Genomic DNA, 21,798 nt, shown 5'->3' with positions numbered 1-21,798 from the left:
AACGATAAGTGTCAGTGGGAGGAATTCTTGCCCCTAATGCCAAAGATGCATGGTTTACTCCCACTGTCGCCAAGACAATGTTGGCCACAGACCAGCCCCCCCTCAAGTCTGAAAGACAGTAAACTGTCCCTTTAGAAAGTTTGGAGACCCCTGCTCTAGACCAATAGAATGTGGGGGAAGAAGAAGCTGCAGGGACTGGTCTAAATGCAGGGAAGATCTGGCGGATCAGGTAAATAATTTTTTTGTTCCCCTAGTCCAATAGGAGCAATGCGGTGAAGGCACAGCTCTACTGCGAGGGATAATTTTTTCGTTGGCAAGAGTTGGGCTTTAAAGCAGATCAATGCATATTATTTTAAAAACGGATGATAAGAGCACCTTAGAGCATGCACAATTTTTTTAGTAAAGGACAACACAACAAGCATATGCATCTGTGCATTGCTGTGCGCAATGATGAAGGTATGTTGCAGTGCATTGCAGATGTGCATTGAAGGGGCACATATAACTTTCCACTGCAATGCTCATCTACATGGTGTTCACGCAAAAAAACAAAACAATATAATGGTTTGTAATTAGGTAATGCCTCCTTGTAGCACTGAGGTCCTGTTTTTTCTTTTACTACTTTCGTTTGAATTTCTTTTAAGTTCTGCCAAACTCTTGAAACTTTACATATTAACATATACTATTATTGTCTAGTTGGCAGGCAGACTAAACAGCAAGCTGTCTCCTGACTGGACTTACAGCGTTGGCAGCACTGTAAAAAAAAAAAAAAAAAAAACACAAGATTGATGGACAGAATTACAAATATTCTGGCAGATAAAACAGTTTTTATATATGTATTTCAATTGTGGGTTTAGTCATTTTCCTGGAGTTCAGATTTAATAAAAAAAAAAAAAAAAAAAAAACGATTTGAAAATAAGATTGTTTGGTCTGAAACAGAAAAATCACTGTGCGTGGGCAGGCTGAACATCTGCAATTAACAGATCCTTTTCTGCACACCATTCTGTTTATAAATTGTCTTACATTTACATAGTTTTCAATGCGTTTGATAATAATGAAAAAGGAATTTTAAGGGAAGTGGTTTTATACATATTTTATTTGATATGGCTAGTACTAAAAATGTACTTTAAAAAAAAAAAAAAAAAATTAGTAAGGGCCAGTTCACACCAGATGCAGTTCCATGCGCTTTTTTTCTGCACAAAATGCATGCACAGTGTTTTCCATGTATGCCAATTGGTCTAGTTCACACCATGCAGTCAGTTTCCGGTTATTTTCTGGTGAGTTTCTGCACTGGAAACTGACTGCATGGTGTGAACTAAAGCCATTGGAATACATGGAAAACACTGCATGCATTTAGTGCAGAAAAAAAGCGCACGGAACTGCATCTGGTGTGAACTGGCCCTGCTACCATCAGCAGGGGCGGCCCATCCATTAAGGGTGCATGGGCGCCGCCCTCTCTATCCGTGCATCCGGCCCCCATGCAGGACACCGGATGCATGAATTCCAATGAGGGGGCGGTGTTTTTTTTTTAAGCATGTGATTAGAGAGCCAGAGGCCGAATAGGCTTCAAAAAAAGGGTGAGCCCACCCAGTTGTGTAACAATAGCAAATTAAAATTAGTTATTTTCACACGGATTCTCCTCCCGGCCAATAAGGAAGCGGGTCTGAGACCCATTTCCCAATTGGCCAAAAGGAGAAGCTTTCCGATTGGCCACGGAGGAAGGAGGAGACAGAAGCCGCCATGATGCCTACGGAGGAGAGAAGTGGAAGCTGCCAGTGATGCCCGTGGAGGAGAGAAGGGAAAGTCGCCCATGATGCCCGCCGCCTGGGTGAAGCCATAGATGGGGTAAGTGCTCCGGAGCCGACCGACAGGATACCTGTAACATTCCTTCAGAGCTCTATGTCGCAGTCAGGACTCCTGCATGAGAGCGACGTCATAGCAGCTTGGCCATTTCAGGGGGCAGCCTGTGAACCCGGAAGGAAGACTGGGTGAAGAGGAAAGCCTCTGCAGCGGTGACAGCATGCCGCTGGAGGGCTACATTTCAAGGTAAGTCTTTCATAACGTGCTCATATGCAATGCATACAAGCACATTATGCCCTTACCTTGCAGGGAGTGTTTTTTCAGGGAGTGTTTTTTTTTGTTTTTTTTTTTTTTTAATTTGTCGATGTTTACTACCTCTTTAAGTGACAATAACGCTGCAGCAGCCCTGGGCATGTTAGGCAATGAGAATGCCACAATCTACATATACAAAAATCATCAGAAAGGGTCCGATGGAATACAGATTGCTACCATAAAAGTAGATCTTTCAATCGTCCCTCTCACGCAGATTGATCTGGAGTTTCTTCCAGGTTCATTGTAGGAATTTCCTCTGCTGAACGGATTCTGGACCCTCTCCATCTAGACAGGTAGTTTGTTCATCTTGGCTTAAAACCTCTTGTGGAGATTTCTTCTTCCATGACAGGGTGGATTGGTCCATTATATACAATAAAAGCATTTATATTTTTTAAGCTATTTTATAAGCTCAATGAAACTAGGCAAAATCTAAAGCCCTATGAAGCTCTGTGTATGCATGGCTCGGATTGCCCATGTATAGTGGCTCAGATGTATATTATTCTTCTGTTCCATGTTTTTCCAAAATGCTCCTTTTATACAGACTGGGAGAAGAAATTGGGACTTCCCTCCCCCAAGGAGGTACTGGGATAAATACTTCTATTTGACTTTTAAAAACAAGTATACCTAGCTAAACCCAGGAAAGGAGCTCCTTACTACATAGTATAGAAGTCCAGCCTCATTACACAAGATTATCCCATCAATGCCTGACCAGTGCTGGAGGTTTGGAGGGTACTTTGTTGCATTTATGATGGGCCAATTATAGCATTCAGCCTTTTTGGAATTCTACCCTCAGGTTACTGGACGAACCTGGCCGGAAATCCCAGAAGCTACACTTCCCTCCATAATACCTGGGTCAAATGCAAAAAAAAAAAGTATCCTCTGATTTCTCCTGTCCACTTGGCATATACTGATTCCTAGACACTGGAAAAAGACTACTGTTCCCACCAATAAATATGTGGAGGAACTAACTGCTAACCTCCACGAAAGGTACCCAAAATTTTTGGCACTTAGGTATTCTTGGATAGACTATTCTACATTAACCAAAGTGCTATCTTTCCTATAATAGCTTGTCTATGTAGCTGGCAGTTCTGGTGATCTCCCGGTCTGGAGTTTTCCCTTCCTTACTTTTTCTATCTCTTTCTTTTGTTTTCCCTCACATTTCTCTGTCCAAGACACTGGCTCCTTGCTCGCATAGGTTTTCGTACCATTGGTAAATTGTATTTATCAATTTATTTATTCTATCCTTCCTTGTAGAACTTTGACTATGCTGCGGGTAGCTCTGGTTATCTCCTGGTTATCTCTCCCGTCTCCCGGTCCGGAGTCCTCCCTTCCTTGCTCACTTTTTCTATCTCTTTCCTTACATTTCTCTGTCCAAGACACTGGCTCCTTGCTCACGTAGGTTTTCGTACCATTGGTAAATTTTATTTGTTTATTAATGTATTTATTTTATCCTTCCTAGAATAGTTTGTAGAACTTTGGCTAGGATGCTGGTAGCTCTGGTGATCTCCCGATCCAGATTCCTCCCTTCCTTCCTTACTTTTCACATCTCTTTCCCTTGCTCTCCTCTGATTTCTTTGTCCAAGACACTGGCTCCTTGCTCACATAGGTTTTTGTACCATTGGTAAATTTTATTTATCAATTTATTTATTCTATCCTTCCTATAATAGCTTTCAGAACTTTGGCTATGCAGCTGGTAGCTCTGGTCCGGAGTCCTCTCTTCCTTGCTCACTTTTTCTATCTCGTTTTCCTCACATTTCTCTGTCCAAGGCACTGGCTCTTTGCTCGCGTAGGTTTTTGTACCATTGGTACATTTTAATTTATTTATTCTATGATTTCTATAATAGCTTGCAGAACTTTGGCTATGCTCTTGGTAGCACTGGTGAGAACCAGTCCGGAGTCCTCCCTTCCTTGCTTTTTCTATCTCTTTGTTTTCCTCACATTTCCCTGTCCAAGACACTGGCTCCTTGCTCGCATAGGTTTTCGTACCATTGGTAAATTGTATTTCTTTATTTTAGAACGATTGCAATGACATTATTCATACCTAGATTGCCCTATGATGTAAATCACAACACAACGGGGTCTCTCCAGTTCACTGCCGGCTTGTGTTTCAATGCTGTACATGACTTGCATCACCAACTTGCATGTCTGCATTTGTTTCAAAACTTAAAAAAAAAATGTGTTCTTTAAAAATAGTGGACCTTCCATATACACAGGACACATTGTAATAGAGAGCTAGGGGTACCCACCCTGAAATCATATGATTGTTCTCCCACCGAAAGCGCATCTCCAGTACGAACTCCTGCCATAAATGTGCCACACCTCGCACCCCTCCATGGTAGAAGTTGACCATGCACAGGCACAGAGCCAGCTTGTAGGTTAGGCAGTCCGCCGGTGCTGATTTAAGCTGGCTGTACAGGTTCTGTGAACAGAGAAACAATCACATCCAACATACATAATTCAAGTACTTTACAATCATTTGAGCATTGTTGCATCACAAATGAGTCCGTCTGATCGCCAAGGACAGATGGCTGAAAATATGCAAAATTCCTGAACCGCGCTCCCGAAAATAAAAAAAAAATCCAACATCTCATTTAAAGATACAGAGAGCCCCCTTATGAATATGGATCTGCTTATTGTACCAAAAAATTATTTCATTCTGAACGATCAGGAGTTTTTCCGCAAAGAGAGAATGGCTATAAGCCTGTCAAGAACAGAATGAAGGGAATAAAAACTCTTAAGGCAGGACTGAAATTTTCTCTTGACGAATCTAGCCGAATACCAATACTGCATTGATGCTGAAACTAAACTTTATTGATAACCTGTAATTACAATAATCACACGCTGCAATAGAGAAGAGGCCATGAGCCTCTAATTGCCCTGATTTGCATACTACATTTGCATAATTTGCAAACAACTTGTGTAATTGCATGTTCCTAAACATCTCCCTCCTACAAGTGTGTCTGCCTGTATGTGTCAACATCTAAAAATTTAGATAAAAGGCACAAAAACACACACAAACGCACATCTCAAAAAACACTAAAGCCTCGTACACACGATCGGACTTTCCGACAACAAAACCGTGGAATTTTGTTCAAAGGTTGTTGGCTCCAACTTGTCTTGCATACACACGGTCACACAAATGTTGCCCAACAATTACGAACGTAGTGACGTTCAAGAAGTATGTGATATCTCCATTACGAACTCTAGTTTTACAAGACCGAGCGCTTCCGGCTCGTCCTCGATTCCGAGCATGCGTGTTTGTACTTTGGACTTTTGTCCGACAGACTTGTGTACACACAATTGGAAAGTCCGACAACACACATTTATTGGCGGAAAATTTTAGAGCATGCTAGCCAACATTTGTTAGCGGAAAGTCCGACAACAAATGTCCAATGGAGCATACACACGGTCGGACTTACCATCAACAAGCTCACATCTAACATTTCCCGTCGGAAAATCTGATCGTGTGTACGCGGCATTAGAGTGCATTCTTTTCTGTATGTTTCTCTGCCAAGTAACACGGCTCTTTACCACCACAGGTAATGACAATGCATTTCCATTATTGGGAACCCCTGATGAAGTCTTTACGATGAAACACGTACACATCGTTCAAGCAATACGAACCAACACTCAGAAGTGTGGCTGATAACGGGACTATGCTGTATACATTGGTCTTCTGGGAACATCATCTACATACAACTGTTAATAAATTATTAACATTTTAAATAAACAATTTTACACTATAGAGGTTGTTTTGTTGTATGAATAAACTCCAGCAGAACTTCGCTCTTTCAATTGACAGTCTATTTTTAACCCTTATGGTGCTATCATTAGTAAATCGATATACTTTCCTATCATATTTACTATTTACATATTTAGTTCCTTCCTGGGTTCTTGCCAGGGCAAAATGATGTCATACATCCCAGAAGTCTTCAGGAGGGGAGGAAGGAGGAGGAGTTTTCTCAGCTAAGCACACCCTCCTACATGCATGCCTGAGCTAAGGGCAGATGGGTTTGAGGAAGTAAACACATTTGCCCTTACTCAAGATGGCCTTGGCCAAAAATGCTAGGGAGGATGTTTTTCAAAGTTATTTTCTCAACAAAAAAAAGCATGGAGACATGGATGGATGAGGGAGTTTCTTTGAATATTAAAAATAAATTCAATAGTGTTTCTGGTTTGTGATGCACTGAAGATCGGCTTTAACCACTTAAATACATAATGGGCTGCACAGTGGTGTAACAGTTAGCACTTTCAAAAGGGCCGCTGGTTCAAATCCCAACCACAACACTACCTGCCTGGAGTTTGCAAGATCTTCCTGTACCTGCATTGGTTTCCTCCCACACTCCAAAGAGATGCTGGTAGATTAATAGGCTCCCTGTCTAAATTGGCCCTAGTATATGTATGAATGTGAGTCAGGGACCTTCGACCGAAAGCTCCTTGAGGGCAGAATGTACAATGTATATGTAAAGCGCTGCTTAAATTGACGGTGCTATACAAGTACCTGAAATAAATAAATTAATAAATACCGGGCACTTTTACCCCCTTTTTCACAATATTTTTATTATTTTTTACATACTGTCACCAGTGCAATACAGTACTATCATACAACTGGTGTGGCAGTGATCAATGACACTGCCTGGTGACAGTATTTAATATTATATATAATTTTTTTTTTTAATAATCTTTTTTTTTTTTTGTTTTATTACGATTTTTTTTGTTTTTTAAACACTGTGCCCACTGTTAACACTGTTACCATACTAACACTGTACTACTCTGGGGAAGTGATCTGGATTTTTTTTTTTTTTTTTTTTTTTTTTTTTTTTTTACACACACGTTACGATTGCTTATAGTATACCAATGAATTTCATTGGTATAAACAACCACTTTTACTGAATGAAACAGATTCAGTGTCTTTTGTATTTAGCCTTGGCCAAAACTAATCACATTTTACATATGGGCTGTGATTGGCCCTGTCTGTACCATGTAATCACTGTGACCAATCACATGCTATCAACGCAATTGTATACAATGGATGGCATGAAAGGAAGCCACCCATTGTTTACTATTGTCATGTGATCTGCTTTGATTGGTCACAGCGATCAAATGACACTGGCAGCGGGCCAATATAGTGATCAGTCATCGGCTGTGTCCATGACAGATTGCGGTCGCGCGAGCGGCGTCTTTTGAGCGGACATCCGCCCGGAAGGACGAAAGGCCCGTCCGGCCATCAATCTGCTATAGACCAGGCTGGAAGGTGTTAAAGAGGTACTGAACTCTGGAAGCTGTGCCCAAAAAAAGAAGGACAAAGGACTAATCACCAACATTACATGTGGTCTCCCTGCAGTTGATCTTTATCCCAACAATTACCATGCCTTGTTCTGCATGGTGTCTCAGTGCACAGATGACTGTCTTGGTAGCCAAACCTCATGTCAGACATTCCAGCAAGGAGAACAGTAAGTAGCACTGTAGTAACGTCACCTAATCTCACTTCAAATCTCCTGAGACTAGCCGTCTGAGGAGTACCTTATTAAAGTGAAACTAAACTCAAGAAGATTTGATTATAGGCAAAATTTAGAATGTTAGTTGTGGGTACACAGTTCCATAAAAAAGCCACCTACTCTCTAGAATTACACTTGAAAAATAGCAGTGTGTGAGGGGGGCAGGAGGCGGAGCCTAGCGGAGCAGACATGCATTGTTAGAGCTCCACACCGCTGAGGAGAGAAGAGAAGGACAAAGCGGAAAAGATGCTTCATAAGGCTTTAAAACAAACCTCAGACCAAATAACAAACAGCCTAACCAAAGAAATAAGAGAGCTGGGAAACCGCACCGCAGCCTTAGAAATAAAAATGGATGAAATTGAAATTACAACCCAAGAAAATATAACAGAATTGGAACAATTAAAAAAAGAGAATTTAATACTTCAAACTAAGCTCGAAGATTACGAAAATAGAGCCAGACGTTCAAACTTGCGCATAAGGGGAATACCTGAAACTGTGACAGACCTGCAATCTTTTATTACTGCTCTATTACAAGAACTAAAGCCAGATATCCCTATTGAACGTTTAGAACTGGACAGAGTACACAGAGCCCTCACAGCCAAAAAGAAAGATGGACCCCCACGTGATATAATCACAAAATTTCATTATTACAGAACGAAAGAACAAATACTAATTGCTGCAAGAGAAAAAAAGGAACTTAATTTTCAAGGACACAATTATCAAATTTTTGCTGACCTATCCCAACTTACTATTACTAAAAGACGATCCATGAAACCCCAACTAATGGAACTGCAACGCCACAACATTATGTATCAATGGGGCTTCCCTTTTTCAGTCAGATTTAACTACCAAGGTACAATTTACAGAAGCAGATCAGCAGATGAACTACAACAAACCCTTTTAAAATTAAATCTGACAGAACTCACAAGCAGCAACACTCCCACACGCAGAAGAATGGCATCATCTTCACCTTCAGGCAGCACCCAGAAAATTCCAGAACAAAATGGGAATCATCATTCTCACAAAAGAGGCCGTTATGCCACATCATCCATGGACCAAGAAGATTCAATGGACTGACATCCTAATTCCTGATATCTCTTCATTTATTATACTAAGAGATGGTTCTCTATAAAAAAACTATATTTATAACTGAATGTAACTGCATTCTGATAGTCACACACTGTGTGGGATCATGTTACATTCCAGTTATATTTCTTATTACTTCTGATTCATATAGCCTTAGAATATATAAGTGAAATAAGGAAATTCTTGTGCAGTTATTTATTATCAGGTAATAACAATAGATTTATTACTTTTTAGGACAAATATGTTCAATAATCCAGAAGTAATGGAAGCTTTTTTTTTTTTTTTTTCTTTCTTTTCTTAAAACAAATATATTATTACCTAACTAGTTCCTAGAATTATGTTTTTGTTTATTCTAGTCTGAAGCAATACAACCTCAATTTTATGAATTAACATATCTAAACAGTTACATATGAATAAAATATGTAATTGTTTACTCTAAAAGGGTTAAAATCCCCAAATAATTCAAACTATCTTCATCAATACCAAAGTTATTAACAGTACCTTTCTAACTGAATTATTTAGCCTAGGGCAAGACTAACCATATACAACCACCCTGGAATAAATAATTTCAACAAAAACTATATTCTGCACTCCAACTAATGAAACATCATTTTGATGTCTTTTGACATAGCACTTCTCTCCTGTAAGCGGAAGATCCGTGTACCCCCATTAGCCCTCCTCATTCTCCCAACCATATTATGTGGGAGTGTGACGAAGGCACTTATTCCCCTGAGAGAGATATTTATTCTCTTTCACGGGTAAATTGTGATTACTTGCAAAAAATAATTTATACAATGTATCATCTAATCTCATATGTTTTTTGTTTACTCTTTACTCCAGAATTCACTGGTTTCTTTTCTATCTATTCATCTCTTCAGTCCACACAGGTTGATCTGCGCAGTCAGCTCTGCATAACAAAAAGTAAGTCAAAACTATTTGATCTGTTGCCATGGCACCACTGAATATACTTTCCCTGAATGTTCAGGGAATAAATGTCCCTCAAAAAAGGACCAAAGCCTTCCGTACTTTCCATAACAAGAAGGCTCACATAGTATGCCTCCAAGAAACACACTTCACCAAAGATTCTACTCCAAAATATATTTCTCCTTTTTATCAACAAATTTACACGGCTTCTGCCTGTACCAAGCAAAGGGGAACTCTAATTGCATTTCACCGATCCACACCATTCACCTTATCATCAGAAATTAAAGACCCAGAAGGTAGATACCTGATACTCATGGGTTATATAATGGATACAGCAATCACGGTGATTTCCTACTACGCTCCTAACAAACAACCTACACCATTCCTCTCACATATATTACAAGTGATTAATACACACAAAATAGGAACAGTGATAATGTGTGGGGATTCGAACCAGGTCCTCCTCCCATTTCTAGATAAATCACCTTTTACACCATCCAAAATAACCTCTAGATTACCTTTTTCTCAACTTCTTTCCAAATACAATCTGGTAGATTCGTGGAGAGAAAGTAACCCAATGAAAAAGAAATTCACTTATTTCTCGCACCCTCATCAAACCTTCACCAGAATAGATCATATTTTTCTAACAATAGGAATGATACCAGAAATTATTGCATCAGATATAATTCCGATTCCGTGGTCTGATCATAATGCAGTATACACTACTATAGCCTCAGCCATACCAAAAGCGCATGACCCAACGTGGTACTTACCGGACATAATGCTCAAACACCCACTACATCAGATGGCCATTGAAAAGGCTTTAAAGGAATACATATCAATTAATAATACAACAGACATCTCCCCAATAACACTGTGGGAAGCTCATAAGCCTGTCTTGCGTGGTACAATACAAAGACAAATGGCACTATTTAAACAGGAACGCAAAAATCTAGCAAAAAAACTAGAACTCAATTTCAATGCAGCCTACATATCATTTCAAGATAATCCATCTCAGAGTACAAAATCTCATCTGGAAAAATCTAGATTGGAATACGATCTATTTCTCACTGAGTCAGTTGATAAATCCCTCAAACGCTCCAAACACAATTTCTACATGAATACAAACAAACCAGGTACATATTTGGCTCGGGCATTAAATTCAACTAACAAATCTTTCAAACCAATACGTTTGAAATTATCAAAAAATGTTTACACTTGTAATCCAGTTAAAATAGTCCATAAATTTCACTCACATCTCGCAACTTTATACAAGACAAACAATGAATTTAATCCTACAGAGGCTGAATCCTTCTTCTCAAAAATAACCTTACCTGAGTTATCTCAGAATCAAAAAAGCAGTTTGGATGAGCCTATAACTATAGATGAAGTTGCTAACGCCATAAAAGACCTAAAACTTAACAAAAGACCAGGCCCAGACGGCTACTCGGCTTTATACTATAAAACATTCTCAGAAATACTCTCTCCCATTCTCACTGAAACTTTTAACAAACTTCTAGATGGACATTCTTTTCGGCAAGAAACACTAATGGCAATTGTTTGTATGATCCCAAAACCCCTTTCTGATGATACTTCCTGTGTGAATTATCGGCCTATCTCTCTGTTAAACCTCGATATTAAATTATTAGCAAAAATAATAGCAAAACGCCTCAATAGCATTATAGGAAAATTAATACATAGAGATCAAGTAGGCTTCATGCCAAATAGACAGGCAGGCGATAATATACACAGGGCAGTGTTATTGGCACATATTGCAAAAAAACGGAAAATCCCTTTATGTTTTCTATCTCTCGATATTAAGAGGGCATTTGACACAGTATCCTGGCAATATATGCAATATTCATTACAAAAATGGGGTTTTGGACCCCACTTTTTAACATGGATCAAAGCATTATATAATAAACCCAAAGCCTATATAAAATATGCTGGATACAAATCTGAAGCCTTTAATATCGAAAGAGGTACCCGACAGGGTTGCCCATTATCTCCCTTATTATTTGCCCTTATACTCGAACCCATGGCCCAATATATCAGAACAAACCAAACTATAACTGGCATTGAAGTAGGAGGTATTACACACAAATTATGTATATTTGCAGACGATATATTACTTTTTCTATCATCACCACAGGTCTCTGGTCCTAACTTAATACCAGCTCTTGATGGATTTGCAGCCCTATCCGGCCTTATGATTAATCCTAAGAAATGCCTAGTGCTTAATATTTCACTCACAAACATGGAATTGATCCCGGCTAGGGCTGCACTCCCATTCACATGGGCAGAAAAATCAATCCCATATCTTGGAATTCATTTAACAGCCTCTCATTCTGACTTATTCTCAACCAATTATCCTCCTGTATTAAGACAGATCACAAATCTAATAAAACAATGGTCGCAACTTCCTTTATCCTGGATGGGGAAGATTAATGCAATCAAAATGACTATTCTACCCAAATTGCTTTATCTATTCAGAGTCCTCCCTATTCCAATTCCTTCCTATTTTTTGAGAATAGTACAAAAAAGAGCAACTTTGTTTATATGGGGCTCTTCTAAACCACGTATACCTATACACACACTACATCTTCCCAAAAATAAAGGAGGCCTGGGATACCCTAATTTTACTAACTACTACAGAGCGGCACATTTGGCCAGTCTGTCCAAATACCATGCAAAACAGGAAATCCCATTATGGGTATTTATAGAGGCTTCAGAAAATGACCCTCTATTAATATCAAATTTATTATGGCTTGATCCTAAAGAACGCTTTAAAATTCATAATCCCATAACTAAACACTTCTTATCTCTCTGGGATAAACTAAAAACCAAATATCAGTTACAATCTCCACACAATCCTCTCCTTTCTTTTATCAGAAATCCGGCCTTTTATCCGGCATGGATCTACCCAAATTCTTTTAAAGCTTGGACAACATCAGGCATTCAGACACTAAATGACTTCATAGCATCTAAATCATTCCTTTCATTCCCTTCGCTTAGAGAAAAATATGATCTACCAAACTCTGAGATATTTAGATATCTCCAAATCAAAAATTTCTATACACCATTCCTAAAGGGGGATACACCATTATCCCAATTATCCATTTTTGAATCAATCTGTACAAAAGATCCATTTGCTAAAGGTACAGTTTCATCACTTTATAATCAATTATATGGAGTACCAAATCTTAATAGACCCTCTTACGTTCAGAGGTGGGAGGAGGACCTGGGACGAACTTTAGAAGACACGGACTGGTCTAACATATGGCTCACATCTAAGTCATCTTCACCCAACATCTTAGCACTGGAGACAAATTATAAAGTCCTAACTCGCTGGTACCTTGTACCCGCTAGAGTGGCAAAATATTCACCTAATACCTCAGCTCTTTGTTTTCGAGGATGCCCAGAAATAGGCACATATTTACACATATGGTGGACGTGCCCAGTAATCCAAACCTTCTGGAAGGAAGTCTTCGTGATTGCATCTAAAATATTTAAAAAAATAATACAACCAGATCCATATTTAATTTTACTTAATCTAAAACCGGAATGGTTAACACTCTCTCAATTCAAACTTATGATCCAACTAATAACGGCTGCAAAACAAACAGTGGCCAAGGCATGGAAATCTCCTACATTGGTACTAGCAGAAACAATTCACAGAATGAATAATACAATGTCCCATGCTAAGATGGTAGCCATCGATCAAAATCAAATTCCAAAATTTGAAAAACTTTGGCATCCTTGGATAAAACAACATTTCCTGTCAAACTTCAATGACTCTGTCCTGTTGCCATGGTAACAGATTAAATGACTTACAGAGACACCCATTCTAAGGCTTCAAAGAGAACTAAAAAGAATAAGAAACTGACGAGCGGGACAACCTTGTGGACCATACCTCTACCTTTCTACCCTTTTTCTTCTTTCTCTTTCCTTTTCTCCACCTTACAATTAAAGCTCATTATCAGAATTTATTTGACCTATATACACTCTGCTTGTAAACAATATGTATAGTAGGTATAAATCATTTAAATACCTACAAAAGTAACTAAGGAAATTATATATATCTTTAATTTAGGTTTACGTGAACCCAATGTTTAATATTTGAAATTTCATGATATTTACCTATATAAACCCTACTGTAAAACAATGAGCTTACTTTATAGATCCTTGTAAACTTACTTTATGTATCTTTATAACATTGTATACTCAATAAACTTCTTTTGACAAGGAAAAATAGCAGTGTACTTCCTGGTATATGTGGGTGGCTAGGCACTCCTGTGTCTTGAGCCTTAGGCTGGGTTCACACTAAGGAACGGATCAGCTCAGAGCAGGGGGTCCGGTGCGTCTCCATTCACCATTTCAGCACGAATTTTTGGCTGAATTCGGACCTGAAACCGACCAGAAAACGCACAGGACTCCTGTGCAATTTGCACCGGAGCGGCTACAGATGTGTGTGAACCATAGAGAGCCGCTCACAATCTCCTGACATGCGAACTGGAGAAGGGGAAACCCACATCCAATTCACACTGGTGTAATCCCAGCCTGACGACTTTCTGTGAAATATGAGATTTAACCACTTGCCAACCGCATCACTAAAACCCAGACTAAGACAAAAGCCCAGAGAAAGGGCTGAAATGCATCAATCTTGCTGTATAATGGATTCTTTTATGTCTTGATGGATCACAAATAAAGGCTATGGGATTTTACATCAAGGTATACCGGTCCTGAACTTCTACTTTCTCTCTGATATTGGATGGTATGTACAGCGTGCGTTCTGGCACAGGCAATCAAACCTTATCCTTCCCATATTGAATGGAGGTTGTAGCACCGCATCCTCTCTTTTTATTTGAGTCATGTGCATTGCATTGTGGTGAACACCAAAAGCAACAGGGTGTATAATTCCTGCTGCAGTCGCAAAGCATTACAGCCTTGGCATGTTTAAACCCACGCCCACTGTCTCTGCAGCTACAGAGTGTAGCAGTAAAAGCGCAGCTCATTCACAGTGTTTTACCGCCCCTCAACCTCTAGTCTGAACAAGCCCTTAAGATAATCTTATTCTAAAATTCAACTAATAAACAACAACTTTTTTCCTGCTTGACAAGTCGCATGATTGCCTATCTTAGCTTATATACTCTCATATGTGTCAGGTCCTCTGCTGCTCCTCAACTGTGTGCCAGAATTATTATATATTAGCTGGACAAATAGTGCTCTGATTGCAGATTGAAATAAAAGGAAACCCTATGCTGGTTGCACGACTCCTCACCACCCTATATAATGGAACAGTATATAATGGTTATAAAACCAGATCAGAAACCATCATTTGTGACACAGACATTAGAAAAGCAAAAGAAACTCCAGACTGATATTGAAACAGATATTGCAAAATGAGGTTCAGGTGAACAAGTTATTGTATATTAGTGGTGCACCAAAATTACGCCGAAAATGGTGTTTTCGGCAGGCGGCCGAAAGAAAAAAAAAGTGCAGATAATAGAGCCGAAAAGGGGCAGGGCCACCCTGCCGGGTTCTGGACATGTCGTATCCTGGCGCGTCCCTGTCAGAGTCCCCCCTCCCTCCTCCTCCTCTCACGAGTGTCATGAGATGCAGCCTCCCCAGTGCCTGGTAGTGCGATCTCACGCTGTGTGTCAGAGATCTGAATCACCGTGCAGCCGCTACAAGAGATGGTTAGAGACTGAGGACATGACACAAGAGATGGTTAGAGACTGAGGACATGACACAAGAGATGGTTAGAGACTGAGGACATGACACAAGAGATGGTTAGAGACTGAGGACATGACACAAGAGATGGTTAGAGACTGAGGACATGACACAAGAGATGGTTAGAGACTGAGGACATGACACAAGAGATGGTTAGAGACTGAGGACATGATACAAGAGATGGTTTGGAGACTGAGGACATGATACAAGAGATGGTTAGAGACTGAGGACATGATACAAGAGATGGTTTGGAGACTGCCGACTGCATTTTTCTTGAGCTTTTCTTGTACTAAAGGTGCCAATAATAGCCAACAATAAATTCGTATTAATGTAAATTGATTATATTAATTAAAAAGTCGAACAAACTACAATTGTATATAAAGATATAAATATTTTTTAAAAACTGTCATTTTCTGTATCGGTTTTTGGCCTAGTGCATCCTTCACTTTCGGTACCAAAATTTCTATTCGGTGCACCCCTACTGTATATTGGGGGAGATCTACTAAACAGTTCACACCCATGTGATCCGATTCAGGTACAAAAATTGTCAGTTCGCACAATCTGGGGGTGTCATTAACTTTGTATTGAGACTCCCAGCGGTTCGCATAAGGCAGTGTGAACTGCGAGTCCTATGCGATGCGGGAACTTGTGCTGGATTCACATTGGCTCTTGCATCGCATGTGTGTGAACCAAGCCTTAATATCCCTATTTTTACTGTTCTAATACATTTTGCTTTCTTGCTTTGACAGCTTTACAAACTATAAAATAAATGCAGATGCAATCAGTATCCCTTTCACATATTTTTTATATAGCGTATCATAGCATAGACTTACTATCATACATAATACAGGGTAATGTGCCTTCTGCTCTAAATTATAAGGGTGTCAGGATTCACGGAGGAGTTCTGTGACCTTTACAAAAGCACAAGTTCATAGTCCTTTCATAGATCATAATAATTATGTATACAGTACCTTGCAAATGTATTCAGACCCTTGAACTTATTCTCCCATTTTACTGACTAATCGATCCTACACAGAAATGTAGTTTGTTGAGATATTTGTACTGCAAAGCACTTAATGCAGACCAAGCAGTAAAAAAAAATGAGGCCCCCTGCCCTATCAATGATGGCAAAAAAAAAAAAAAAAAATGGCGTGTAGTATAAGACCCTAAAGTGGTTGTAAACTTCAGACATGAAATATGAACAAAGCATATCCCTTTATAGTGTGTACTTGTCTCAATCCAGGGCACTGTCATTTCTGTCTGGCTCGAATGAGTCACTTCTGACAATTTATCCTGTCCCCAAAATAAAGAAAGGTGACAGGAGGAGGAATCTTCAACACACAGCCTGTGATTGACAGCCTCAGCTCTGTTAGTGTGTGAAGGGGGTGTGTGCCTTCCCTCCAATCAGCTCTCTGCTCTCCTCACTGAGTAAATTCAGCTCCCCTTCCCCTGCTTTAAAGGAAGCTCAGACAAGCTGTATAAATTCTGGACTTTGAACGGCTGTAGTAAAAGAGAAGACAGCGGATAAACAGGTAGAACTTATGTTGGAGGATTTGTTTAATCTCTGTGTATCGCTTGAGGATAGTCAGTTCACCGGGTATATGTAAGGGTTTAAAACCACTTTAAATATACTTAGCTTATCCCCAGTTTTTGGCCATGGCACCAGAACAAAAGTGACGTTCCTCTCCTTCTAGCAAGATCCTAGGGAATGCTGGGTTTTCAGAATCTCAGTTGCACTGTGCTGGATCGACAGGTCACAAGATTTTGGGTACTCAGCATTCCCCGAGATCTTGCCAGGAGGATAGTAATGCCACCCTCCTGCAGTAGGGAAGCTTAAAGTGATTGTAAACAAAACATTTAGGTATAGAAATAAGAAAAAAAATACAACATTATAAATACCCTTTTTTCCCTTTTTTATAAGTGATCACATCCCATGTTCTCTGCTGGGGGAGGAGAAGCAGCAGTACACTGAGCTTTCCCAGTGAGAGTTTGTGCGGGGGGGGGGGGGGTCAGAACAAGTCTGATCATTGGAGGAGAGCAGGCTAAGATCCCAGCAGAGCTTGAGAAATGACCACGGTATGCTCTCCTGCTTAGTGTGGTCAGTTTTTAATAGGAAAGCAGAGGGACTGGCAAGAACACCATGGATCACATAAAGGAAACAATACAAAGATATTTTTCTTTTTCATACATCATGGGACGCAGAGTCAGGCTAATATTTATTACCTGCTGGGTTATACTTCATCATCAGGTGAATAGACACTGCTAGACCAATGGTCTTCAGACAGGAAGAGATCCCCTATATAACCCCTCCAATACAGGAAGTACTTTAGTTTTTTACCAGTGTCCGCAAGGTGGATGGCACGGTTTGTTTGAGCTCTCTGAGCTCCAGGTCTCTAGTCCCACAAACGATTCCAAAAATGAATCAAGGGATTGACCGATCGGATCCATTTGACACGGGCTTTTATGCTTAGATAAATGGTACTTGAGTCTCGCAAAGAAGACTCAAGATCCTGCGAGATTTTGCCTGTAACGTGGCCTCCGGGCACTGGACCCTGCGAAGTGGAAATCCTGGACATTACAGCACTAAGGCATTTCCTGCAGGGTGCTGTACAGGTCCAAGGGAGTGGACCCTAAACATGAAAAGGTACACAGTCCTTGAAGGCCCAAGTGACAGGAACCCGTCGCGAAGGGTGAAGATTGGGCCCTTAGCTTCTAAGTGGCCCTGCACCTGGACGGGTAAGTGAAACCCCTTTATTTTATTATCGTGGGGTGTCCCAGTGATTGTAACAATCAGTCAAGCTAGCGAAAGGCTGGACACCTGTGTGCGGTGACCATATGGGGGAGTTCTGGGCTAGCTGTGGGTGTTTGCAAAGTGTACCTTTTTTTGCTTGCGTCTGGCTTTTTTACCTGTAAGATGGCCCACGACTGTGCTCCATTTCACCTTGGTTCGCCATGGTGCACGTGCGTTCGCAGGAGCGCCGTTGGGCTCAGTAGTTTGTTTGTTTGGCGGCCATGGCGCACGCGGCTTCGCCACACATGCACCTTAGCCTTTATCTGGGAGCAAGAAAATTTGCGTCATACGAGAATACAGTCACGCGCATTCGCCGGGACTGCGCACATACGCATAGACTGTTCAGGCGCACACCCAGCTTATTTAAGCTGCGCAGGTCAAGCATGTGGTGCTTCGAGAAGGCAGCTGTGGGACACAGAGCAGGCTCTGAATAGACACTTGCAGTGGTTTATTTTTCCCTACCCGGGTCACGCCAGTCACCAGGTGTTGCATAGCAGGCTAAAGGTGCTTAGCAGGATTGTTGCATAGGGCTTGGTGAACCCTATTAAAGAGTCTCCCTTCTGAGGTGTTTTGATTACACCCAAGTACTCTTTGTTTGCAGGCATTGAATGTCTTTCAAAAAGAGGAGTGGGACTAACATCACAGGGAAGGGCACACCTACGTCATCAGTAGTTCCTGATGAACCTAGTCGTATCCCTAGTGTTGTATCCCCTGAAAGACCAGGGGCTCCTGGGCAATCTGAGCCGCTGCGCCTATCTGGTTTTGTGCCTACAGACAACGCTGCTGCTTCACCCTTTATCACTAAGGATGAACTGTCCTCAGCCCTAGCCGGGTTAGAGCACAGGATTGCCGGCATGATTGCCTCCATCCTGCAGGGTGGCAGAAAACGTGACAGATCCCCCTCCCCAGAGGGGGATGCATTCAACACTTCTGGGAGAGACAGATTCCTTTACCCCCTCTACATGCTATGGTTTGTTTTCTGAACACTGCTTTACTACAGAGCTGAAAAGAAGAAGAGCAGGGGCATCTCTAAGGGAGGTGTGTTACCGGTCAGATCACCAGATAAAAACAGAGGGGAAAAAAGATTAATAATAGAAAACAAATGCAGCCACATTTATGGATTGAAGGGATGGTTCCCCCGATTAAGAATCCGGAAAATTGCAAAACCTCGCCAGCCCCCTCTGGCAGATCATACCACACAGACGGATATCATAGTTGGAGAGAGTGAGCAATCTGCAAGATCCAGTCTGCCGATTTTGGTGTTGACATCCACAAGCTAAAGGCCACGGCTGGGTTATAAGCCATTTGCCCTTTATGCTTACTATCTGGTAAGCAGGTCTATGTTACAGTGGTGGGCACTCTCCTATTATACACCGTGGTGACATCAACAAGCTGAAGTGATTAATTATGGACTTTCTGCATATTCATATGTGTTGATTTGATCAATTGATTGATCCCTAACTGAACTACATACTAGCCTGGGCAGAGGCTCATGTGCCAATAATATCGGCAATCCATATCGCGGGAGTAGAGAACTGGAAGGCAGATTATCTCAGCCGCCAGCAGATCCCCCCAGGGAAATGGTCCCTACACCCAGAGGTGTTCAAGGAAATTTGCCAACGTTGGGGATGGCCAGAGGTCGACCTACTAGCATCCAGGTTCAACAAGCTACAGCAGTTTGTGTCTCAAACAAGAGATCCTTTGGCAATTGGAGCAGATGCTCCGATAGTTCCATGGAGCCAGTACTCCCTGGTTTATCCTTTCCCTCTGATCCCTCTCCTTCCACATTTGTTGCGCAAGATTTGGAGAGAGGGGATTCCAGTCATTCTGGTGGCACCAGCCTGGCCCAGAAGCCCCTGGTTCCCGGAGATTGTGAGACTGACAATAGACGGGCCATGGACGCTTCCACGTTGCCCTGATCTACTGCCTCAAGGTCCTATATTCCACCCCAATTTACAGTCTCTAAATTTTATGGCATGGCTATTGAAGCCAGGGTGTTAAAGGACCGTGGCATCTCAGGACCAGTGGTGTCTCTCTAGTGAATGCTAGAAAATCTATCACTAGGAAGATTTATCATAAGGTCTGGAAGACTTATATTGCTTGGTGTGAAGCCAGAAAATGGCATCCTGGGAAATATGTGATTGGGAGAATTCTCTCTTTTCTACAGTCAGCTGTGGAGATCAAAATTGGCTTTGAGTACAATCAGAGGTCAAGTTTCGGCCCTATCAGTATTCTTCCAAAGGCCTTTAGCCTCCCATTCACTGATCCGAACCTTTATGCAAAGGGAAACTCGCTTGCTTCCCCCCATTAGGTCACCTATGTGTCCTTGGGACTTGAACTTGGTGCTGTCTGTGTTACAGAAACAACCATTTGAACCTACCCTGTTTCCCCGAAAATAAGACCTAGCGTGATTGTCAGTGATGGCTGCAATATAAGCCATACCCCCCAAATAAGCCCTACCCTGCTTCCCCGAAAATAAGCCCTACCCTGAAAATAAGACCTACAATGACTTTAACTAGAGCTTATTTGGGGGGTATGGCTTATATTGCAGCCATCGCCGACAATCACGCTAGGTCTTATTTTCGGGGAAACAGGGTATTAAGGAAATTCCATTAGACTTGCTGTCACGCAAGATAGCCTTCCTGATGGCTATCACCTCGGCCAGAAGGGTGTCGGAGTTGGTGGCCCTTTCATGCAGGGAACCGTACTTGATCTTTCACCATGACAGAGTCGTGTTACAACCTGTTCCATCCTTTTTGCCAAAAAAGGTGTTGGCCTTTCATTTAAATCAGGACATTATTTTGCCTTCTTTTTTCTCTCAGCCTCGTTCAGCGGAAGAGAGACGACTGCATTCTTTGGACGTTGTCCGGGCAGTCAAGTTTTATTTGTCTAGATCTGTGGAGATTGGAGGATCAGACTCTTTTTTTGTTTTACCAAAAGGACCCAAGAAAGGGCAGGCAGCTTGCAAAGCTTCCATCGCCAATTGGGTCCGTCCATTGGTCGTTCAGGCCTACGGTATGAAACATAAAGCTTCTCCCTTTAGGGTGAGAGCTCATTCTGCCAGGAGTGTAGGAACCTCCTGGGCTTTTTGCCATCAGGTATCTGTGGCTCAGAATTGTAAGGCTGCTACCTGGTCTTCAGTGCATACGTTCACAAAATTCTATCAAGTGGATGTTCGAGCAGCCGAGGATTCGGCTTTCAGCCAGAGTGTACTGCGGGCTGCCGTATAAGTTTTGATGGCTATTGTTTGGCAGGGTGTCTCCCTCCCCTCAAGGCTATTGTTCTGGGACGTCCCAGCAGGTAATAAATGTTAGCCGGACTCTGTGCCCCATAATGTATGATAAATAAAATAGAATTTTTACATCATACTTACCTGTAAAATCATTTTCTTTGAGTACATCATGGGACACAGAGATCCCTCCCCTCTTTTTTGAGGATTTAGTGCTTGCTAAATTACTTCCTGTATGGGAGGAGTTATATAGGGCATCACTTCCTGTCTGAAGACCTCTGGTCTACCAGTGTGCATTCACCTGATGAAGTATAACCCAGCAGGTAATGAATTGCCTGACTCTGTGTCCCATGATGTACTCAAAGAAAAGGATTTTACAGGTATGACATAAAAATCCTATTTTTCATACAAGTAGATGGTACAGCAGA

The 21,798-nt window shown here is 41.2% G+C and overlaps 1 protein-coding gene across 2 annotated transcripts in view; it reads right to left on the bottom strand.

Moving 5' to 3' along the window:
* The window catches only part of RAB3GAP1 (RAB3 GTPase activating protein catalytic subunit 1), a 245,296-nt gene that overhangs the window by 110,347 nt on the left and 113,151 nt on the right, over window positions 1–21,798 (bottom strand). For both annotated transcript variants that reach the window (XM_073634286.1, XM_073634287.1), the window contains exon 15: window positions 4,356–4,528. In XM_073634286.1, coding sequence (XP_073490387.1) covers window positions 4,356–4,528 — 173 coding nt within the window. The remainder of the gene's footprint in view (window positions 1–4,355; window positions 4,529–21,798) is intronic.

The sequence above is a fragment of the Aquarana catesbeiana genome, linkage group LG06 (genome assembly GCF_042186555.1).
Source record: "Aquarana catesbeiana isolate 2022-GZ linkage group LG06, ASM4218655v1, whole genome shotgun sequence".
In the NCBI taxonomy this organism is placed as follows: domain Eukaryota; kingdom Metazoa; phylum Chordata; class Amphibia; order Anura; family Ranidae; genus Aquarana; species Aquarana catesbeiana.
Note: the sequence above shows the minus strand (reverse complement) of the source record. Positions and strands in the feature narration are given on the sequence as shown.